This window comes from Schistocerca nitens, chromosome 1 (assembly GCF_023898315.1).
Source record: "Schistocerca nitens isolate TAMUIC-IGC-003100 chromosome 1, iqSchNite1.1, whole genome shotgun sequence".
NCBI lineage: Eukaryota > Metazoa > Arthropoda > Insecta > Orthoptera > Acrididae > Schistocerca > Schistocerca nitens.
Window position 1 is genome coordinate 346,269,328 of NC_064614.1, and position 15,816 is coordinate 346,285,143.

The following is a 15,816-nucleotide window of genomic DNA, read 5'->3' on the forward strand; positions in this document are numbered from 1 at the left end:
AACATGGGATGCAAGTATTGTCATGATGAAGTTTAACACCATTAGCATTAATGTTATGGCATTTGTCACAAAGGGCACAGTGCAACTAAATGTTTTAATGTAGAATGCAGTATTCACAATGGTCCAATGTTCAGCAGTACCCACCAATAATACTCCATGCGTATCCCAGAACACTGTCACCAGCACTTTCCTAGCAGATTGAGACACGTTGAATTTTTTGTTGTATTGGGGAACCAGCATGTTTGTACTCAATAGAGGCCTCCTTTGTTTTGGGCATGCATTGGTACACCAATGACTCATCACCAGTGATGAGTCCTTTCAAAAAGTCATGACCATCTGTGGCATAACATGTTAGGTGATCCAAGCTTGTCATCATTCACTGGCCCTTGCGGTTGTCTGTCGGGTTCTTAGGCACCCAGCGAGCACTAACTTTATGAAATTTCATTGTGTCATGAAAAATACTGTGCACTGCACCATAGGAAATGAACTGTTTTGATAAGGTTTGCAATTGCACATGCTGGTTGTTCAAAATTGCTGCATCATTGGTTCTGACATTCTGTGGGGTTGCAGCAGCTGGCTAACCACTAAGATTTACACAGCCCTCTTGGAAAAATGCACACCACATGGAGACATTGGTACAGTCCAGAAAGTTATCCCCACACAGTCCATCCATATCCCTGTTAATTTCACTCAGTTTATGGCCTTTGTCCCACAAATATTGAACTACACTTCGCTGCTCTTCACAAGTTGATGACAGTAACATGTGTGCTGTGTTTGTTTTGGAGTTCAGGCTTTTCTTGCTAGAGCTGCATGTGAAAACAAAATACCGTATATAGCACAAACTTCAAACTACATTGTCATGAAATTCCAATATTCCAACTGCAATACTAGGGCAGGAAAAAATTATTATGCGTTACTTTCCGATCCTCCTTTGTATCTCCTTGTAATTTTATAGTCCTCTCATGTGAATTTTTCTTTTGATACAATTAAGGTAGTTAGTGTTAAGAAATTTACTGCTTACTGTATTAAATACAGAACATATTACCACTCAGTAAAGCTAGAGTGGGACACTGTATACCAATTACTGTCCATTATTTGAAGGCAAAACTTTTATGCACCTTTTGCTTAAAATAACATGTAAACACGTTTAAGATTTGAAGTTAACACTGAATATGTGAATCAGGATTGTCTTCCCCAAAACATAATGGATAATGAGAGAGAGAATATTTTAGCAATCAATGTTTTTGCCATTATTAGCATATGGTTATACACTGAAGTATTGTGCATATTTGACATGCAGATCTAACCATTAGCATGTAATATTGGAAGGAGCATTCATTGTTTTGCCATGGACACTCAACCACTCGTTATTAGAGCACCATGTAGTAACTGTCAGTCATATAACTTCTAAATTTTAATTTCAGTTCCTGGAACAGTGTGATGAAGTGTTATACATGAAGGATGGTTATATATTGGAAAGAGGGACACATAAGGAGCTGTTAAATTTAAAGGGAGACTATTATCAAATGTTGCAGTTTGATCATGTGAGAGACAACAAAGAAACAAAAGAAGGTGATTCTGTGAATGAAGAGGGACTCTTTTCTGAAGAAGGTATGTTTCCACTCTAGATTTCCCATTGTTTGTTTGACTAAAGCTAGATAAACTCAGACCTTTCAGTCAGTATCAGGAAGGGAAAGGGAAAATTAATATGACTGGGATTTATCAGCAAAATTCTCACTGCCATCTGTGAAATATTAAGTAGTTGATCATTGAAGAGTTAAAAAAATAAAAAAAAGAGAGATTCCCTCATTATACTTGGAACTGTCCATGAATATAAAATTTAATAAAATAGATGTGGAAAAAAGAGAGATTCTCTCATTATACTTGGAACTATACATGAATATAAAATTTAATTAAAAAATTTCTTTCTTCGGCGTTATTAAAATAGCCTTCCTCATATTTTGTTACCACCGGGAATGACAAGCCTCATCTTTCCCCAGTATCTAATATGTCTCTCAGATATTGTTATGTGTAATACTTTCTGCAACTTTTTGTACTGTAATAGCAAGCAAATATCTTGTAATCCAAAAGTAGTTCCTCCATCTCATATTACAATAGTGTCATTTGATGCAATGACATCCAAAAACTGTTGTTAGTTTTAGAAGAGGCAGTGTGTATACGACCCGGGACAACTGGGAAATCCGGGAAAAACCCCCAAATTTTTTCATCCAGGAGAAAACCGGGAAAAACCCGGGAATTTTTCATTGCTTTAGTTTTCAGTTAGATTTTCGTAATTTTGGCTGGTAAGAACCAATACCCCCTATGCACCATGGACCTTGCCGTCAGTGGGGAGGCTTGCGTGCCTCAGCGATACAGATGGCCGTACCGTAGGTGCAACCACAACGGAGGGGTATCTGTTGAGAGGCCAGACAAACATGTGGTTCCTGAAGAGGGGCAGCAGCCTTGTCAGTAGTTGCAGGGGCAACAGTCTGGATGATTGACTGATCTGGCCTTGTAACATTAACCAAAACGGCCTTGCTGTGCTGGTACTGCGAACGGCTGAAAGCAAGGGGAAACTACAGCCGTAATTTTTCCCGAGGACATCCAGCTTTATTGTATGATTAAATGATGATGGTGTCCTCTTGGGTAAAATATTCCGGAGGTAAAATAGTCCCCCATTCGCATCTCCGGGCGGGGACTACTCAAGGGAACATCATTATCAGGAGAAAGAAAACTGGCGTTCTATGGATCGGAGCGTGGAATGTCAGGTCCCTTAATCGGGCAGGTAGGTTAGAAAATTTAAAAAGGGAAATGGATAGGTTAAAGTTAGATATAGTGGGGATTAGTGAAGTTCGGTGGCAGGAGGAACAAGACTTTTGGTCAGGTGAATACAGGGTTATAAATACAAAATCAAATAGGGGTAATGCAGGAGTAGGTTTCATAATGAATAAAAAAATAGGAGTGCGGGTTACCTACTACAAGCAGCATAGTGAACACATTATTGTGGCCAAGATAGACACAAAGCCCATGCCTACTACAGTATTACAAGTTTATATGCCAACTAGCTCTGCAGATGATGAAGAAATTGGAGAAATGTATGACGAGATAAAAGAAATTATTCAGGTGGTGAAGGTAGACGAAAATTTAATAGTCATGGGTGACTGGAATTCGTCAGTAGGAAAAGGGAGAGAAGGAAACATAGTAGGTGAATATGGATTGGGGGGAAGAAATGGAAGAGGAAGCCGCCTTGTAGAATTTTGCACAGAGCATAACTTAATCATAGCTAACACTTGGTTCAAGAATCATAAAAGAAGGTTGTATACCTGGAAGAATCCTGGAGATACTAAAAGGTATCAGATAGATTATATAATGGTAAGACAGAGATTTAGGAACCAGGTTTTAAATTGTAAGACATTTCCAGGGGCAGATGTGGATTCTGACCACAATCTATTGGTTATGAACTGCAGATTGAAACTGAAGAAACTGCAAAAAGGTGGGAATTTAAGGAGATGGGACCTGGAGAAACTGAAAGAACCAGAGGTTGTAGAGAGTTTCAGGGAGAGCATAAGGGAACAATTGACATGAATGGGGGAAAGAAATACAGTAGAAGAAGAATGGGTAGCTCTGAGGGATGAAGTAGTGAAGGCAGCAGACGATCAAGTAGGTAAAAAGGCGAGGGCTAATAGAAATCCTCGGGTAACAGAAGAAATATTGAATTTAATTGATGAAAGGAGAAAATATAAAAATGCAGTAAATGAAGCAGGCAAAAAGGAATACAAACGTCTCAAAAATGAGATCGACAGGAAGTGCAAAATGGCTAAGCAGGGATGGCTAGAGGACAAATGTAAGGATATAGAGGCTTGTCTCACTAGGGGTAAGATAGATACTGCCTACAGGAAAATTAAAGAGACCTTTGGAGAGAAGAGAACCACTTGTATGAATATCAAGAGCTCAGATGGCAACCCAGTTCTAAGCAAAGAAGGGAAGGCAGAAAGGTGGAAGGAGTATATAGAGGGTTTATACAAGGGCGATGTACTTGAGGACAATATTATGGAAATGGAAGAGGATGTAGACGAAGATGAAATGGGAGATAAGATACTGCGTGAAGAGTTTGATAGAGCACTGAAAGACCTAAGTCGAAACAGGGCCCCAGGAGTAGACAACATTCCATTAGAACTACTGATGGCCTTGGGAGAGCCAGTCATGACAAAACTCTACCATCTGGTGAGCAAGATGTATGAGACAGGCGAAATACCCTCAGACTTCAAGAAGAATATAATAATTCCAATCCCAAAGAAAGCAGGTGTTGACAGATGTGAAAATTACCGAACTATCAGTTTAATAAGTCACAGCTGCAAAATACTAACGCGAATTCTTTACAGACGAATGGAAAAATTGGTAGAAGCGGACCTCGGGGAAGATCAGTTTGGATTCCGTAGAAATGTTGGAACACGTAAGGCAATACTAACCTTACGACTTATCTTAGAAGAAAGATTAAGAAAAGGCAAACCTTCGTTTCTAGCATTTGTAGACTTAGAGAAAGCTTTTGACAATGTTAACTGGAATACTCTCTTTCAAATTCTGAAGGTGACAGGGGTAAAATACAGGGAGCGAAAGGCTATTTACAATTTGTACAGAAACCAGATGGCAGTTATAAGAGTCGAGGGGCATGAAAGGGAAGCAGTGGTTGGGAAAGGAGTGAGACAGGGTTGTAGCCTCTCCCCAATGTTATTCAATCTGTATATTGAACAAGCAGTAAAGGAAACAAAAGAAAAATTCGGAGTAGGTATTAAAATTCATGGAGAAGAAGTAAAAACTTTGACGTTTGCCGATGACATTGTAATTATGTCAGAGACAGCAAAGGACTTGGAAGAGCAGTTGAACGGAAAGGACAGGGTCTTGAAAGAAGGATATAAGATGAACATCAACAAAAGCAAAACGAGGATAATGGAATGTAGTCAAATTAAATCTGGTGATGCTGAGGGAATTAGATTAGGAAATGAGACACCTAAAGTAGGAAAGGAGTTTTGCTATTTAGGGATTAAAATAACTGATGATGGTCGAAGTAGAGAGGATATAAAATGTAGACTGGCAATGGCAAGGAAATCGTTTCTGAAGAAGAGAAATTTGTTAACATCGGGTATAGATTTAAGTGTCAGGAAGTCGTTTCTGAAAGTATTTGTATGGAGTGTAGCCATGTATGGAAGTGAAACATGGACGATAACTAGTTTGGACAAGAAGAGAATAGAAGCTTTCGAAATGTGGTGCTACAGAAGAATGCTGAAGATAAGGTGGGTAGATCACGTAACTAATGAGGAGGTATTGAATAGGATTGGGGAGAAGAGAAGTTTGTGGCACAACTTGACTAGAAGATGGGATCGGTTGGTAGGACATGTTTTGAGGCATCAAGGGATCACAAATTTAGCATTGGAGGGCAGTGTGGAGGGTAAAAATCGTAGAGGTAGACCAAGAGATGAATACACTAAGCAGATTCAGAAGGATGTAGGCTGCAGTAGGTACTGGGAGATGAAGAAGATTGCACAGGATAGAGTAGCATGGAGAGCTGCATCAAACCAGTCTTAGGACTGAAGACCACAACAATAACAACAAGAACCAATATCGTAACAAATGGTGTTTCTGTATCCCAGAACTGCAGAATAATACTGCAGCAATAAGACATGAATGAGAGGGGGGGGGGGGGGGGGCTTAATTTGCAAAGTAAATGCGTCATATACAACAACAAAACGCAATGCTCATATAAGCATCTGCCAACAGCAAAATGTGTCAAAGGCTTCAGGAAGACTATGCAATGCTTCAGAATAACAAATTGCCTCCAATGAGAGTGACATCACAACTGTTTACATTAGGTTCATTTGAGCAGTTGCGAGCGGGTTCATTTGCATGCACGGTTGAGTCGCGTATGAGTAGTAACTTCTCCTACTTGTGGCTACAGAAGTGTGGCTGTTATCCGTATAAGCACTAGCATTAAGCAACCAGATGTTACCCATAAAAATTTTACTGGCGCGCCGAAGCTGCCAGATTAACTCATGCGCAACAGGCCCAGATCTAGGGGGCGGAATGGGGGAGGCGTAAACCTGGGTGGCAATTTCATGTGGGGGGGGGGGGGCACCAAATTCATATTCATGAGGAAAAAAAATCTTGTTTCACGAAGCGCCACGTTGGTCTATCGATTATTCATATGATTTTGAAACGCATCCCTTTTAGTTCTTGAACACATTCTAAGTTGATTTCTGAATGGATCATAAGTTGATTTTTGAATGTGTGCATAGTGGGAATCCCCGTCGCATCGAGAAGTAAACTTCCCTGCAGACAAAAGGGGACGGGGCTATACGAGCTGAGCGGAATAAAGCTGAACAGGTGAATGCCAATATTTGTTTATAAGGTTGACTGGGTTTGCGAGTGATCAGCGTTGTTATAATTATTAGTGAAAGCCATAGATTCAGACTACCAGGAGTGGAAATAAACGACTAACAGGAATAACATGTTATCTTCTCAGTGTATCCAAGAAAATGAAATCTTGATAGAGAGTTTTTGGCCAGACCACTACACTAGTAAGTGCCAGTTGTACAGTCCCTGGCTAGGAGGCCTTAAGTTCTATTCTGTAAGTAGTGCAGAAAATGCATTGTGGGAACACATAATAATACCTAACAGGAGACTAAACCCGGGATAACTAAACTGGTGATTGCGGCAGTGTCAGTGAAGTTACCCGGAGAATAAATTTTGACACTGGCAGGAATATTTACAAAATTACTGATGACGAGAGTGTTTGTTAGAACACAGAAGGAGAGGATGAGAAGGTGGAGCGTATGAGTGAAATGTGAAACTATTCCTAACATAAAGCTTTTTGCTTGTAGTAGGCGCAATAGGCATTTGATATTGGTACTTCGTGAATTATATTCTGTCGTGCCGTAAAAATGACCATTTGTTCCAAAACAGTTTCGTTCATTGGGGGTGTATTACAATTACTTCAATATTTGACACACTTGTTTCGTTTTACCTATCAGACAGTGACAAAATACACATAATCAGCTCGAGAAACCACACCAACCTTGGATACTTTTTCTATTAAGAGCTTGTTCAGTATTAGACAATAACATTTTGTTTCTTTATTCGATGAGGTAATAGATTCTTTCGCAGAAAGGAAAACACACCCTGTAAAGCCGTAGCAAGATTAGAGAGAAAAAACCGCTAGGACGTAAGGATTGAAAAAATGTGTACTGTTTTGCTTTTCTCTTGTCTTTACTGGTTTTATGTATCCTCTATTTAATTTTATGTCACACAAAACAACAAGTTATTAGCTAATAGGCAAATAGAGTGCAGATTTTCTGAAGAGTTACAAACAATCCATCCAGTATTAGTTGCTAACCCCCCCCCTCCGCCCCCCCCCCACCACACACACACAAAAGGGGGAGGGGGGGGGGGGGAGCAGGATGTCATACTGGCTCGACACAGCGAAATTCAGTGACGTGCGATAGAAGAATGCTGTGTGAAGAGGTGCGACACTGCATTTCAGCACACTTAAGACCAAATAACATGTCTTACATTTATGTATCAGACTCTTCAGAAAGGTGTGTGCTACAAAATGAACATTTTTTGAAAAGTCGATTTAATTTTTTGCATCCTACCTCAAAAGCTGGAGGAAGGGGACAGGAGGGAGAGCGTCACTGTCTAGTATTGTCCCGGTTTGGAAATATCATAGATCAAGGACCGAGCAGTCTGAGTTGTAGTGGGGAGGTTGGTAGTCTCCACGTGACCCATGTTTACATTAGTGATTTTGCTGTTTCCTCTTTGTTAATTGCTGTCCGTTATTAGTTTCAGATTTTATTTTATTTCCACCTTTCTGTTAGTCAAGTGTTATTCGCCTTGCAGGACAATGAAGTTATTTTTGTCAGTTTGCTAAAGGAATTTGCCTTTTATTACTGTTTTCCGCTGAGGCAATCCATTTATTTCAAAGTAAGGGCTTAATTCCACACTACTGGCTACTTTCAACTGTTCGCTGCATTTCAAGTGCATGTTTTCATCTGCTAGCACGTGTGGGATTATGCCATAATAAAGAACCAAACAGGAGATAATACAGTACTGGTACTCCTAGAAAATTTACATCTAAATCTGGACATACGAATGTGCACTTTAAGCCGAATTGTGATTTTAGTATGGTTCACGAAATTCCGATGCTCTTGGAGTATCCTTTGATGTCTTGGTTCTTTTATCACATAATGTAAGATCTTTTAATGTTTTAGACCTACCTGTGTCATTGTAGCTGCGCATGTGCGGTGACACCTGTTACCTGGCGCGCAGTGGCAAATGCTGAAACAAACCTATTTCTAACAGGTCGCGGGAAAATATTGTGAATGATGGTTCAAAACGCAATCAACTGTTTGAGGATGACCATTAAAAGAATTTTGAGTCCAGATGATCAGACATTTATGTCATTATTAAAAATTTTACTGGCACATTTGTATGATGTATCTTAAAGTTTAACATGTGCAAAAAAGATCAACATTATGTGCGAAAGCTTAGATTCTCTTGCAGCTGATTAATCTTCGAGACCAATATTATATTTCTTGTAGCAACACGATGTATATTAATTTAAACCATTAACTTTTCCTATTTCATCACATGTCCTTTGCTCTGAATATTCGCCATTATCGGCTGGCGAGATCATGTGACATGAGCTACGACTGGCTTACAAAAGTGCATCGCACTCTTGATTTCAATGCTTTGGACTGTAACATGCGGTGTTTGGTATAATTCGAATTTATACTTTCGTAATACGAAAATATGCAGCATCTATGTTGCTGCACATCACAGACCTTTCCAAATTTGTGTGCTTTTCGACCTAAGTTTCATTTTGTGAAGAGCAGGGAAATTCTACACCGATCTATTAGACCACAACAATTCAGTGGATTGATAAGTTGTACAGTTCCGAGGAAAAGCATACCATCTCTTAACATGGAAAAGGTGTATTTTCACCCGGGAGACAGTGTACTTTTAACTGGGAAATCCCAAAAAATCCGAGAATTTTTTTTGTCTTGCTCGCGTATACATCCTGAGAGGGTACAAGTGTGCCTGATCTCAACTTATCCTCAGTGTGATCAAAGGATAGTGTGTTTCCAATTGGTCAGGCAAGTCAACAATTCCATTTCTAGCACATTTCAAAGACTCATCTAGTGTCTTTTTTTCCCCAAGTATTAATAAAATTGAATTGTTAGTTCAACTGGAAGACCTTAAACATACTGTCTCTCTCATCAGCTGATCTCTAGGATAGTAGTAGCTGAAAGCATTAACCTTTGTCAGTATTTTGAGTCACAATAGGCATTCCTTCCTTTTTATCTTTTCACATATTTACATATGCTGTGGTTTCCTCGTTGGATCTGTAAAACATGAAACTGTCTGTTATTTGAAAGTTTTTGACTGTAATATCACTTTGCCTATGATTGTAGTGCCAAAATCACTAGTTGCTGTCATCTGATGTACACACATCAAGTGTCAAAGAGTTCATGTGCCGTCCACTAGAGGCTTTGTGTTCTTAGAGCCCTATTCTTTCTAGTTTTTTGAGACAGTTCGCATACTGCTGTTAACTTCTCAGTTGCTAAGAAATGCTAATTTCCATGCAAGATTAATGTGTTCTTCATTGTGCATTAAATAAAGTTCTTCCCTTCCTGTGATGTCAGAATTTAAATTACGGCTAAATATCAAGAATGTGCTGAAGTATTTGTTGAAGTATTTTTTAACTTTTTCTAGACGTTCTGAAATTGGTGAACCTGACATTATTTAGCCACATTATACATCGAAAGAAAAGATTTAACATGACCCAGTCACCAATGGAAACTGTACCTGCACTGTCTCAGCTTGCCATGCATTTACAGCTGTTCTGATCGCACAGTCCATTGCTGTGGTTCGCGCAGGCGGAGGCCAACTTTCGCTATGCAGGAATTACTTTGGACTCTTGTAAGTTCACAATTGTGGTAAGCCAGCTAGACCACAAATTTGCCACAGAAATTGAAAGTGTAAACACAACCTCTCTTGTGACAAGATGCTCATGAAAAATTTAATACAGAACTGATTCATATGCTACCTGCCTCACAAGAGGAACATATTTGGCAAGTTTTAATGCTAGAGGACAGTGATGACAGGAGTCCGTCACAAAACTTGAGGAACCTAGGGAGTAAAGTTGATACTGGTACCGTGCCTGATAGCCTGCTATGTACCTTGTGGAACAGCCATCTTCCACTTCAAGTGAAAGCCATTATTGCATTGCAAACTGATGTGGCCTTGGACGCAGTGGCTGAATTAGCGGACAAAAAATTTAACGTGATAATGCCTGCACCAGTAAGCGCAGTGACAGTGTCGTATAACAGGTTGTCATGAACAGTGATTTCGCACGCGGATTATGATGATCTGGCTGCCAAGGTCGATTTGTTGATGAAGCAGATTGACAAATCCGTGACCCATTAGGACCATAGCAAGGACAGAAACTGCCACTGGAAGTGCTCGAGGAGCCGCTCTTCTGCTACTTCCTCAACCCCTGGACTGGCTGGCCTGTCATCTGCTGGTATCACAGAAGATTTGGGGAACAGGCTCGTAGATGTACAATGCCATGTGCTCACCCAAACTCCATTGTCAATTGGACATAGGAATGTAGACCGATTGCCAGACTGTGTTGCAGCACTTATTTATCAGTGATCGTAAGTCAGGGTAAAAGTACCTAGTGGACACTGAATCAAACCAGTGAGTGTTTATGTACAAATAGCAAGCGACCTGCAACCACTTTCAGACTGACTATGTATAATATGTATGGCGCACTGTATATCATGTTTGACCTCATACTGCGGGGTGACCTAGCATGCGATTGTAAGATCTCCAATGTGTCAGAACCCATAATAGGAGCAGATTTGTTGGCATATTACTGTCTATTGCCAGACATGGCAAAAGCACAACTCGTGGTTGGCATCATCAGCTTATCAATGTCTGGTTTTAGAAGGAATGCAGCCACATACATAGCCAAGCTTGTACAAGACACAAGTGGCGACTAAGCAGACTTACTGCAGAAGTTCCCAGCCTTGACGCTATCATCAGGAGTGGCGAAAAAGATACGACATGACACAGTGCATTACATTACAACTTCCGGCAATCCACCCATATCATCCTGACCTAGATTTTTGGTTTCAGTCTGCCTGCCTGCCATAGCAAAAGCAGAATTCAAAATTATGCTGTGTGAAGGTGTTGCACGACCGTCGAGCAGTCCGTGATCATCCCCACTTCAGTTGGTACCTAAGAAGTGTGATGCATGGAGGGTATGTGGAGATTATTGAGCTGTCAATGCCAGAACTGTGCAAGATTGTTACACTGTACCATTGCAATGAGATTATAACTGTGTCTGGAGTGGTGCAACCTGTTTCATCATCCTAGGCTATGCCAAAATATACACTCAGATTCCTGCAAGAAAGAAGTGCCGAAGATGGCCATAATCAGTTTGTACGACCTATTTGCTGTCGTTTCATGATGCGTGGCCTTCATAATGCAGCACTAAGTGGCAAAGGTTTATAGAATCTGTGTTACAAGGACTGTCATATTGTTTTGCATACCTTTACGATATTCTGGTTTTCTCAGCCTCTCCAGAACATCAGCAGTATCTGGCTGACGTGTTTCAGTGATTACAGCAGTACTACGTAGTCTTGAACACCGCTAAGTGCATTTTTGTCCAGACAGAGATAAACTTTTTGAGCCATAAAATCACATTGTCAGGTTCACTACTGCAGCCTGAGAAAGTTGAGGCTATCTTACAGCTTCCACGACCAAGCGACAGGTGCAATGGTGAGTCCCATCCTTTTCCACTTTACACATTTCAAAGACATGTATTTGACAGCTTACACGATCTCAGCTACCTTACAGACCAACCGACAACTTGCTTAGTCGCCCAACCATTATGTGAGACCGGGCATCCATAAAGACTACCGGGAATGGACATGAACATGCATCAACTGTCAACACAGCAAAAGTCATCTCCATGTGCATGCACCAATAGATGACTTTCCATACGTGATCGCTCATTTTGCATGTTTCATGTTGATGTAATTTGGTTCCATCCAACGGCCATTTTGCCTCTGATAGACATTTCACCAGGTAGCTGGAAACAGTGCCATTCATTAACATTTTATCAAAGACTTTAGCTTCAACCTTCATATCCACATGGATAGCACATTTATGCTGCCTTCTGCACATCCCAATGGGCCACAGACATTAATTTGAAACTGACCTGTCTATACAGCTTAACAAATCTGTGGCACTATACACCATAAAACTGCAAGCTGCCACTTGGAAAGTGATAGAATGATAGAATGCTGGCACCATTCTCCGAAGACCATGCTGATATGACATAATTAAGACTGGGCTACAGCATTACCATTGGTCTTACTCGGCCTGCGAAGCACATACAAACTGGACCTGGGCTCTTTGCCAGCTGAGCTAGTTTATGTAGAAGCACTGTCGACTACTAGGCAAATTGATTGATCCACAGGAAAACCACATAGGTGACATTAAGCATGCAGATTTTGTTTCTCACCTCAGGGAACGGATCATTCAAATCTAACCTTATCTAGCATGAGGTCATGTCACTTCACCCACCTATGTTCACTGTGAGCTACAATTATGCACACACGTGGTGCTACATGGAGATGACCTGAAACTACCACTGAGACCTCCATACACAGGTGTAATGGTAGAGGCGAAAGAACCATTGATGTCCTCCTCAACAAGAAGCTGTGTGCTGTCTCGCTGGACTGAGTGGAGCCTACATAGGTATTCCAAGAAGAACCTACTGCTGCAACATGGCACCTTGTACTGGAACACGTGCACCAGCTCAAGCAGCCGATGAGTCCATTTTCCTGCACGCTACTTGGATGATGCTCTGCTTTCCTGGAGGGAGCTGCTGTAGTGACGAAATCACTAGTTGCTGTCAACTGATGAACACGTGCCAAGTGTTGAAGAATTCAAGTGCTGTCCTCCAGAGGTGCTGTGTTTTCTTTGGTTTAGTGCTCCTTGATTAATATGATTTTATCATGATTGTTGTTCTTAGAGACTGACCCTTTCTACTTTTTTTGAGACAGTTTGCATACTGCTGCGAACTTCTCAACTGCTAATAAACATTAATTTCAATACGAGATTAATTGTGTTATTCCTTGTGCATTAAATTAAGTTCTTTCATTCCTGTGATGTTGAAATTTATGTCTTGTATAATGGCTAAATTTCAAGAACACATTTGAACATTTGTTGCACGGTCAACCTTTTACAAGTTCTGAAATGATGTTCAGGTGTATATGCCCCAGGACAACCTGGAAATCCAGGAAAACCTGGGAATTTTTTCATTGGGAGAAATCTAGGAATCTTTTAGAATTCTGGGAATTTTTCATTGTTTTAGTTTTCAGTTACATTTTTGTAATTTTGACTGCTAAGAACTGATACTCTAATAAAGAATTTTACTTAAGTCCACTGCTGCAGAATAACATAAACAAGAGAATAACACTAAAAAAACTTTAGTTGCAAAGAAAATGTGCCATTTACAACAATAAAACACAATGTACACCCAAGCACCTGCAGACAGCAAAATGTGTCAAAGACTATGCAGTACTTCATGACAATCTGTTTTTCTAGTGGGCCTAATTTCAATGAGAAGCCCACAAGAAGACAGGCCGTAGTGGGCATGTCACAGCAGCCATCTCTGGCGTGGAGCGAGTAACTGTTTCAGATGAGTCTAATAATTATTGATGGCACATTTAAATGCATGTAAGCTCTCGACAACACACAAAAAAGTTAAGATCTTCAGTGGGTACCTTTTCAATTACAGATTGATATCCACGCGGGTCCTGCAAGGGTGTTCATGAAGTGTGTCGGGGAAGCCGACTAGTGTGACATCACAAGCTTGTTGTGAGGCCCATATTTCTCATGGGCCTGTTTTTATGAGCATGATGTCTCAACGGTATACATTTCTAACAAGTTGCGGGAAAATATTGTGAATGATGGTTGGAGATCATTACTTTCAAAGTAAATTTCCTTTTACACAAGATGAATTATGTTACATGTCGTAATGTGTGTTGAATTTCCCACATAACAGAGTGTTAGACTCTGATTCAAAACTTAACACTGAGGGCCAGCCACTTAGAAAAATTTTGAGCCTGCGAGACCATCCATTTGTGTCATTATTTCAAACTTTACTGGTGCATGTGTGTTTGATATCTTCAAAGGATAACATCTGCTAGTAAAAACAAGTTTCAAGGTTAGTTTTTTATATTTCTGTAGTTCTTTGAGAGATTACAAATTATGCAATAACAATGATGAAAAGAATAATTACGCTGTTTCCAGGGCTCTCGGGTGTCCACCTAAGAGCCCTTGAAATAACAAATATGCCGGGAAAGCTTCCGATCACATAATAATTATGCTTTATAAAAAAAGTGTGAATTTAATTTTTGATGGAAAATTCAAGGTGCTTGATGGAACATGTATTCAGGCAGGTAAGCGACGAAACATTTGTTGCACATCAGCGAAATTTATTGTTGTGCTTGTCAGTTAGCTGCTGTGGTGAGCTCATATGTTTGGGTGTCTATGTGGTCGTGTGTGAATGTGTGTACTTTTATGAGAAAAAGAGCAAGAGCTTGAAAGCCAATGTTAACTGTTTTTTGTTGTGTGTCTCTGTGGGCCAAGCACCAGTCTTTTATAGGTAAGTGATAAACGTGATCTGCAGATGTATCATTAATGTGTTTATGAGATATCAGTGTCTCTCTTGTGCTTTCACAAAACATGGTTTGCTGAACACAACAGTAATTATTATACCCCTGCTAGTATGAAATACAGAATCAGAAAGGACAAAAAGCACCTCCAAATTAAATTACCAGTTCAGTCTTATTATTTGTGACTAAACCCTATTTCCCTGGCCACCCTTTTGTAAAACTTGGTTCACAGTGCTTGCATCAGGCAGCAGTGAGGGCACAGTGGCAGGACTACCATTGAGTGCAGATTCAATGAGACACCAAGATGTCTGGGTTTTGAGGCACTCCACCAGAACGCAGAACAGTTAGCTGGATTCTGATATCCAACAAACACTAATTGAAACCCCTTCAGGTTTATGTGTAACTTAAAGGAAAGCGTTATCCCACTTATAGCAGTAATAAAGTGGAATTGATTAATATTTATAACATCCCACGAAGCTTCCTAGCTTCTAATTTGATTTTTCCTCCAGATTTTAAGAACAAGAAGAAATAATGTGTAAGATTGCACCAAAGATCATGTTCCTTGACTTCCAGAAGGCATTACTAATAGTCAATCATTTTTATCAACTACTCAGGTTAAAAATTTTTGCTTATATATTTTGTATTTTCAGAGTATGATGATCTGGCTGGAAAACTCATAAGTGATGAAGAACATACCACTACACAAGCAGGATACAAGGCATATCTCAAGTATGCCAAGTACTGTGGGGGATACTGTATCATGCTTGTATTACTTCTGCTCGTGCTTCTGTTCACTTTGTCGAGACTGGGTGCAGGTGTATGGTTACAAATATGGCTGGATGAAGGTGATGGCAAAGAGGTAATTCTCTCTCTCTCTCTCTCTCTCTCTCTCTCTCTCTCTCTCTCTCCCACCCCCCCCCCCCCACCCCCCCACCCCCTTTCATCGACTCCTTCCCATCAAGTTGTTGTTCATAAAATTATGATGTGGACTGAATACTGAATGACACATTAATGCCAAACTTTTCCTCTGCTGGAACACTTCGAGAATGCTGGTGCATTTATGAAACAC

The 15,816-nt window shown here is 40.2% G+C and overlaps 1 protein-coding gene across 2 annotated transcripts in view; it reads left to right on the plus strand.

Moving 5' to 3' along the window:
• Positions 1-15,816, plus strand: part of LOC126248684 (ATP-binding cassette sub-family C member 5-like) — a 288,000-nt gene that overhangs the window by 171,393 nt on the left and 100,791 nt on the right. For both annotated transcript variants that reach the window (XM_049949958.1, XM_049949966.1), the window contains 2 exons: positions 1,425-1,611; positions 15,398-15,606. In XM_049949958.1, coding sequence (XP_049805915.1) covers positions 1,425-1,611; positions 15,398-15,606 — 396 coding nt within the window. The remainder of the gene's footprint in view (positions 1-1,424; positions 1,612-15,397; positions 15,607-15,816) is intronic.